Source organism: Oreochromis niloticus, linkage group LG12 (genome assembly GCF_001858045.2).
Source record: "Oreochromis niloticus isolate F11D_XX linkage group LG12, O_niloticus_UMD_NMBU, whole genome shotgun sequence".
NCBI lineage: Eukaryota > Metazoa > Chordata > Actinopteri > Cichliformes > Cichlidae > Oreochromis > Oreochromis niloticus.
This window is the reverse complement of record NC_031977.2, coordinates 1,331,536-1,340,229: the sequence shown is the minus strand read 5'-3', so window position 1 is coordinate 1,340,229 and position 8,694 is coordinate 1,331,536. Positions and strand designations below refer to the sequence as shown.

Here is an 8,694-nt window from a genome sequence, read left to right as displayed (position 1 = left end):
ACTTTTTCTCGATAGAAAAATTAAACTATTGCGATAGGCCTCATCTCTCTTGTCCTCTTAAAAAAGAAAAAAAAAAAAGAACAGCCAATCCAAATTAAGTAGCGCAGAGCCGAACCAATCACAGCCGCAGCGTCACGTCACGTGACTTGTTACGTACAGCACAAGCGCCAAGGCGCACATGTGTATTTGTTTTTGCAGCCGTGCAGCCCGGGTAATGAAGGAAATGAGTTTGCCGACTAGAGAAAAATCAACCGAGAGCGTGAGCGAAGGTTACCGAAGAAAAAACAGATGATGGTTCCAATGCCGGAGAGCTTGTCGAACAGAAGGGCCACAGAAGTTCCGTAGTGTGAAGGTATTTCGGCTATTTCAAGTCTGACAAAAAACAGAGTAGCGCGCACTGTAAATTGTGCCGAAAGCAAGTCTGGAAATACAATAAAGCGGTGCATGCTCAATCTCTGACTGAAAGCGCTAATTCGTCATTCGGCTTTTGTCAGACTAAAGTAACTGTTAAAACTGTTTGAAAAGCTAAGCTATACAACAAGGAGAGATTGAGAATTTCCTTTTAGTTCTCAGTTTATTTGATATTGACAAAAGTTAGTCAATTTTGTCTGTTCTTCTGTAAAACGACCTAAGATTTATTTTTAGAATTAATATTTTGTTTCTAAGTGGAATTGACAATTTAGTGGTCTGTTTTGTTTGTTCTATTTTGAAACTTAAACGCTTTAGCGGCTGCCTTTTGTGTAGTTTGCAATATTTGCCTTTATTTATCTGAAACTGAAGTCTCATGTTCCTTAAGTACATCTGCCCTGTTGAACTTATTATGGGAAATAAATATTTTAATTAAAACAAGCTGCTAATTATTTCACATTTTACTTGTGAGCAACGGCACATTTAAATCTTACAAATATAGTTATTTGGCTTATATCGTGATATATATCGTTATCGCCTGAAATTAAAAAAAAACATATCGTGACATGAAAAAAATCTTATATCGCCCAGCTGTAGTTACCATTAATGGATACAGCCTGATTAAATGGAGCACTAATGAATGTATGCAAGAAACATAGTAATGCTGAATGTTAAATTGTGTTAAAATTCATGTTTTTGCTTGCAATGCATATTTTACTACATTTTACCAAAGTTGCTTTGGTGATATTATTTTTTGTTGGCAAACTATTCTACAGACTATTTTTCTTTCAGTCAGTATGTCTTGATTGTTCTGAAAGTTCTGTGGTCTCCTACATGCATTGCTGTTAAAGAATGATTCTAAATGTACCTGTTATTTACTCAGCTAGTGAGCTCGGTGATCTCTTAGCTTTGAGCCACTCCAAATGTGGGCGCTATTTTTAACTTCCTATGAAGTTAGCTAATAAGTTTAGTATGAGACGGTTGAAGGGGAGAAAGCTGGGCTGAACTGAGATCCTGCCAACTGTTTTAAGAATGTTCAAGCAAAATAAAAGAGATGGTTTTGCAAGTTATCGTTTATGTATGTTTCATTAATTGAGTTAAAAGTAATGTTTACATAAGCAATACAAACACTAACTGAAACACAATTGGTGTGAGTACTACAGACATAAATTACATTTGTTAATTCAACAAGATTAACATTGGTGTAACAAACAAATATTTACTAGTTCATGTAACAAGACTGACTTTTGATGTGCCAAAGTGTTCAAACAATATAACATGAATTTAAATTAATTTAATTAGACTAACTTGGTACAAACATGTTAACTGAATAAAAGTCAAATTAATTGAACGTTAATGTGAATATTATGTTATACTTACAAACATATATCATGTTGAAACAACACAATCAAGATGGATTAATATAACATGATTTGTTTAGATGGAATATAAGTGGCAAGATAAAATTACGTTCATCCAATGAATTATTTTTTTGAGTGAACTGTGTTGCTGTTTGTTAACCTATCAGGCCCCTGTTCTGCGCGACCAGCTCCCACTTTGCATTTTCACGGACCGGCCTTTAAGGTGTGACAGACACTTTCTCTGCTTTTCAGATATACATTAAAATTTTCCTTTGGGATGAACTCACCTTGAATTATTCCTTAGTTATGCTGCTGTAGACTGAGGGTTGCTGGGGAATTTCCCATGATGCATTGAGCGCTTCTTCACTTGTTTTTACAATATAAATAAAATTGAATCAAAAATAAATAGTAAATATTTCTGAACAAAGTTGCACATTAACCCTCTAATGTATTTAGCACTCCTTCATGTGTCTGTCTGCAGTATCCTTTAATACCATTGGTAGTTGCTCCATTTGCTTCACCTCTAAGTTGAGAAAGATTCATTTATGACCAGCCCACTTTGCATTGCTGACAGTTATGCTACAAGTCACCAAATTATACTCGTGTTTAAAGGTCTACAGTAGCAACATGGATACTCTCCTGCTATTTCAAAAGGCTTTGAAGTACACCTAGACTTCCCCAGCAGTTAGATGCTTTTACAGCATAAGTACTTGCACTCTACTGTTCACATTGAACAATGATGATAATTCTTTTCTATACTCTTTTTTTTTTTTTCCCTTTCTTTATTTTTACTTACTCTCCAACTAGTTGCATCACATAGCTGCTCATCCTAGTGTTTGTTCATAGGTAATTGCTGGAGAGTTGTCTTGCTAATATTTCTAAGGTTTTACCTTTCACTATAAAGCACCTCGAGATAACTGTTAACACTACGGGGTGCTGTTGTAACCTCTCATATTTTTACGGTAATGTAGAGGCATTCACTGTGCATCCATAATCTTATTTTAGAACAGTATAATACCACTTAATACACAGAATAATTACCTTTTTTTTTTCATACAAGTAAAATATGAAAAAATTGATTTAGTATAAAAATGTAAAGAATGCATAAAGTATAACTTAAATTAATAACCAGAGCTTTTCTGAGAGATGTTATGCACAGCTGAACAGACAGAAACTCAAATTTAGTCAAAAAATGACACAAAGACAAACTGCTCATGCTGCACTGTTATAAGAAAAGCAGCACTGTCACTTAAAGTAGCAGTTTAAAATGTAAAAATTTCACTTTAATGTGATTTAAATCAGTTTTGTATTTTCATACATCAATTCACAACAACAGTTGCCTGAATGAGCAAGCACTTGGCAACAGTGGGAAGAAAAACTGCCTTTTAACAGGAAGAAATCTCTATTAGAACCAGGCTGAAAATATTTTCTTACCTACTCGAGTAATATCTAATAAAGAAGATGCAGTTGGTGTTCTTAGTTTTAAACTTACATTAAGGAATATTGCAGGTTCGAAGCAACGTTGTTAGGGGTGGCTGGAGAATAATGAAATCATGTCATGTTACCAAAGCATTTATTTGTCTTTAAACTTACTAAATCTCATGAGAAACGTTACAGATTCCAGTTTATAATGCATCACCTGAACATGATGCTACAGAACTGCTGCCAGTTCTGTAGTTTGGGGTGGTGACACTGCAAATGTAACCAGGAATATTCAACATAAAAGCACAAAAGCAATGAGCACTTAGATTTATTATTGAAATGTATACTCAAAGCTTTTTTTGGTTGTTTGTTTGGGGGGTTGGCTCTGGTGCTCACACTTTAGTCACATCTGGTGACACATTACAGAGTTGAAAAACAACTCCAGCATATTGTCTGGTTCCAAATACTCCACATACACAGGCACGCTCGTTAGAAAGTGCTTCTGGCTGACAGACTGACAAATCAGCATCAAGGGGGGTGGCCATTTTGGATCTGTCACAGGAGTATCTGGGCAAGGAGGAGGCATCTCCTGTCCTTCTCATCATAAGCATGTAAAAATATCTTGGCATCTTCTCGTGTCTTCACACAGTGTGAGGTGGAGGAGCTCAGGCAATTACACTCATCTGCATCTGTTAATATGATTAATTAGCAGGAATAAACACTTTCCTATGACACGAGCTACACAGTGAGCCACACACCTGCAGAAGCTCTGATAAAAGACAACGCCTCATGGCAAAGTGCCTTTTCATGAGACCCGCTAATTGGCATCTGAAAACGTTCCGGCTAATTAGGAAAAGGCAGATGAGGCTTGATTAGTTTGAATGCAAAGTGTAACTTGTGGTGTGGTGGGACTCGGGAATGTGCCAAGGTTTTATTTCTTCACCATCACGATACAAAGATAATTGTAATTGTGATCATTTGCATACGTTAATGAATTTGCGTGACGCTTCTTGATCAGACGTGGAATAAATAATTGATGCGGTATCAGCACCTAGCATGACAAGTGGGACGCTTTGAAATAACTAAGCGCATTAAGGTGCAAGTTTGATGGCTGCCATGCTCCCAGGCAAGGTGTGAAAGTAGAGCAGATGCTATCTTGTGCTTCCTGCACATTGCACACTCTGTTGCCACTATCGCACCAAGATTAGCTCCAAACTACCGACAGTACGCTAAGACTTTAAACTTTTTATATAGCATTAAAAAGGCATACCGAGTTAGAGTGAATTAGATGCAGCTCAAGGAAATGCATTTCAGAAGCATTGCAAAGTGGCAGAGAACAAAGAGCAGCGACAGGAAACAAACCAGGCTGTGTGGGAGCTTTAATTGGAACATGGTAAACAGTAAATACATCAGATTGTTTCAAACGCCCTGGATGTAGAGGGGGCTACATCCCCTTTAATTAGCCTGCTTTCAGATTAAGCTTTATAAGAAGCAAGCAGCCACCGAGCCAGTCAACCTTGGGATATGCCCCGAGTTCAGCCTCCCAGGAGCTCCAGCGGCACAGATACAGGGATCATGTTTAATTGTTTCTGTAAATGGTCAGAGCTCAAGCCCCCCAATTCCATTCCTCGGGGTAATCAGGCATGTTTTCACCATACAGGGTGAAAGAGAGTGAGAGAGCCAGTAACATCCACCACGCTAGGTACCATGCAACACGTTGCCACTCTAATGCCACTAACGGGCTTAACCTCAGCTCACTTTGTGACACGTTACAAGAGAATCGCTTTAATAGAATTTTTCTTTCAATGCCACATACCACCACCATCCCAACACCAACACCAAACACGCATCTGGTGAAGAAACAAAACTATACAGCAGAAAAATAAAAAGTTTCACGGGTTTGTTTTATTTTGTCGATGTGCAGGGCACAAGAGAAATCGATACATGACGAAGCAGCGACAGGCTTTAAAAGTTTCTGGTGTGGGTTGAAGGATTTCCAATGACTGAATATTTTCAGATTTTTGTCATCCATCAATTTTATCTCCTTTGTGTCAGATCTCCAAGTGAACATGTACGTAAGAGCGAAATCAGGAGTTTAGTAATAAAATAAAATAAAATTAAAAAATTAAAACAGTGATGCTCAGGGGGAAAAAAATGCCACAAGGCATCAAGCAAAACTTCAGTCATTTTACAGCAGTCCATTAGATGTTCACTCAAGCAGCTTTTGCTCTCTTCCACTTGGCATCCAGCCTTTTGTCCTTTAAGGGCCTTTTGCTAGTGCAACTCCTGAGTCTTTGCATAATGCACAAACCACTTTACCATTGACCACAACATAGATGGGACTTTGCATGTAGTACAGAGGGTCTCTCTGGTATGACAAGCCGTGGGATATCTTGAGTGAGAAACTGAGAAACTGTGTCCACTCTGGGAGGGGATGAGAAGCAGGTGGGTCGTGATGGGAATCCACGACAACAGCAACAGTAGCACAAGAGAAGGAAGGAGTGAAGCTTTGGAGAGGAAGGCGAGGGCAGCGCATGGCACATTTGCCACTCAGCATACCTGCAAACAAACAAAAGCAGAGTGACCACAGAGTCCTGCATCACTAATCGAGTGCTCTCTTCATCTTCAAATTAATGCATAATAATGCATAATACCTGGTATTATTACAGTTCTAAACAGCAGTGTGACATCAGCAGCTTAGAAAAGCAAGGAGCTTATAGGATTGTTTACATGTTGCATTTCAGTTCTTTACAAAAATCAGTTTGAGATCATATTCATTTTTTCACTGTTAGAAGTGCACATTTTTTAATTCCATGTAGCGATACCACACTACATTAAGAAAAAATGTCATTACAAGTAACAATTCAGTCATATTTGACTGAACAAGAGTTTCTAATGTTCTTTGGAGACTAGTGCTGATGTCCAAGTAACCCAAATAACAGATATCAAAATATGTGATTTCTGACTTTTGAAACATTTTTGTTCAGTTATTTGAAATCAGGGGACAAAATGAAAGTTTTTCTACATAACACGGCGGCTGTAGTTCAGGAGCAGTTCATCTACCAATTTGAAGGTTGGTGGTTCGATCTGACTGCATTACAGTTATTAACTTTACTGGCTGTATTGTATGAATGTAAGACTTTCTGCATTTACACTGTAGTCAGTTTACCACCTATTTTTCTTCATTTTAATATTCCCCCTGCAATTACCCTCTCAAAGAGGGAGTTAACAGAAGTTTCATACCAGCACAGTGATGTTAACTGACTGTGAATTTACACTCCGTCTTATTCACCTTCTGGTTTGTCAGCACAGAGCTGCTCTGGAGTGCCGGCAGGTGGCTGTTGAGCAAGGCAGCACCCGGTCTGTCGTGCTCACAGAAAATTGTACCGTTGATGTAATGGAAGCGATCGCCAGGCATTAGTCTGTTCCTGCAAGTGGCACAGCTGAAACACTGCAGAGGAGCGGAGAAGAAAAAAATCTCATGTCAAAATTGAAAGATTTTCAGTTGATGCTGGATGGAAGATATTGAAAAATGAAACACTACAATGCTGAAATTCTGTTGTAAAAGCACCTAAAAACATCTTAAAAGAAGTCTCAAAGAGTGATTATATGTGCGTATAATTCCTTTTTCTCCTGACACATCTCCCCTTCACATCTCCCAGATGCTTCCGTCAAACAAGCTGCGGGAGATGAAGCACAGTAACGTGAGAGCTGGGGATTTACCTTGAGGTGGTAAACATTTCCTTGTGCCCTCATCACCATTTCGTTGGCTGGAATTGACTGGCTGCAGGCACTGCACGCCCCGCTGTGCCCAAACAGTCTGCAAACAAAAAAACAAAGATTTGGTTTTTGTTTTTGTAAGATCTGCATGGCCTCGGAAATCTAAAAATCAGCAGCTTCCTTTACCTCCTTCCTCTGCCTCTCACCTGATGTAGTCGCTCCGACAAAGAATCATGCCCCCTTTGCTGTAGCAGGTGGTACCAATGTCCCCCAGCTGGGCTTGGCAACAAGAGCACTTGAGGCAGCGCGTGTGCCAGTAGCGCTCCATGGAGAAGAGCAGAAAGCGGTCGGCAATCTTCCCCCCACATCCTGCACAAGACCTGGGGTCTGACGGTACACCTGGCACTTGACTGTTCACCATGATGATGTGGCCCTCTGAGGCTCCTAATACACAGGATGGGTGAGACGGGTGTAACCAATCAAGGTTCACTCACCCTTTGAAGATTTCAAAAACAACATTAATTTACTATTAAATATCTGGAATAGATGTCTTAAGAGAATGGAGTTAGTTCCAATCTGAAGCAAAGGTTCACATTTATGGTTACACACGCTAAACGTCTGCAAGGCTTCAGCATGACTGCAACATGCTCTAACAGGCTGACCTCAACGGAACATACTCAACGATACATGACAGAATTACTGTGATATTTTTACCCAGAATTCTTTGTGCACAGCGAGTAAAGCAGAAAAGGTCAAATATACAGTGTAGATTTGCATTCGAGAGCTGTGTAGTTTCAAAAGAAAGCTTTTTATGACAGAAATACCGGGACGGGGAAAGGAATTACACGCATTAACGGTATGTCAAAGGTGTGTGTGAGTGCGCGCGCGCTGGAGGGGTGGGGAAAGTCACCAAATGTTACTTTTGGTAGAGTTCCGGTAACTAGAAACCTTTCTAAAACTATTTCTGTTCGCGGTCCTTTAGGTATATATTTTTATAGCGTAGCCTAAATGCTACTTAATTACACGAGCTGCTAGCTTTGAAAGCGGAGCTGTGCTCAGAAATGCGCGCGCGGACGTAAAACAACAGGAGAAAAAAAGATGCGTTACCTTGCGGAGACAAAGCTTTTCCTCCTGACGAGAGAACTTTTTGAACCTGGGGAAATATTCAGCCTCCGCACGCTCAAAGCTGTGAACCCACACTTAAGCTCGACATGCTCCGGGATCCATATCTCTCCAGAAAAGAACAAAACAGGATTAGCCACGGAACATTAAGCCCGGGACGGTAACAGTTGAGCAAACTCTCCCCGACGTCCAACTCCGCGGATAAATAACTAGATGTACGCGTGAGAACGAGACATGACGCAGCTCGTGCTCCTCCGCTCTCTGTCACAGCTGTCTGTCTGTCAGCCAGCTCTCCTCTCCGTCTAACGCTTTTGACAGCGACTCTATTCATCAAATTCCGTAAGGGGGCTATTTAAATTACCAAGAGGGGACGCAGCCGACGAGAGGTACGTAGCAGCCAGTAGAAGAGCAGAGGGCGTGTCCACAGTCAAAATGATTTATGAGTTTATAGGGCCTTATTAATATGCATATTTGCATTCCTTTAGCTCCTTACAGGGCTTCGCTGGGAGTGTGTATACTCTATAATTATGGAAGGATATTTTACAGTGCTTTGGAATATTAAATATCATTGTGCGGGCATTTCTTTAAAGGCAGTGAATAGCTGAGTTTAAATATATATCTCATACGTCACAGAAAACTGTCGTTTGAACTGCAGATTCTA

At 39.8% G+C, this 8,694-nt stretch overlaps 1 protein-coding gene across 2 annotated transcripts; it reads right to left on the bottom strand.

Moving 5' to 3' along the window:
• Positions 1 to 5,074: 5,074 nt before the first annotated feature.
• Positions 5,075 to 8,406, bottom strand: si:dkey-90l8.3 (LIM domain transcription factor LMO4-B). 2 transcript variants are annotated; one of them, XM_005472891.4, is made up of 5 exons: positions 8,019 to 8,406; positions 7,118 to 7,355; positions 6,915 to 7,011; positions 6,484 to 6,642; positions 5,075 to 5,750 (listed from the first exon to the last, which is right to left on the bottom strand). In XM_005472891.4, exons 2-5 carry the CDS (start codon positions 7,330 to 7,332, stop codon positions 5,742 to 5,744), a joined length of 480 nt encoding a protein of 159 aa, XP_005472948.1. In that variant the 5' UTR covers positions 7,333 to 7,355; positions 8,019 to 8,406; the 3' UTR covers positions 5,075 to 5,741. The 2 variants fall into 2 exon arrangements, with proteins under 2 accessions (XP_005472948.1, XP_005472947.1); XM_005472890.4 differs by having other exon boundaries at positions 7,118 to 7,406; positions 8,019 to 8,405.
• Between the last annotated feature and the right edge of the window lie 288 nt (positions 8,407 to 8,694).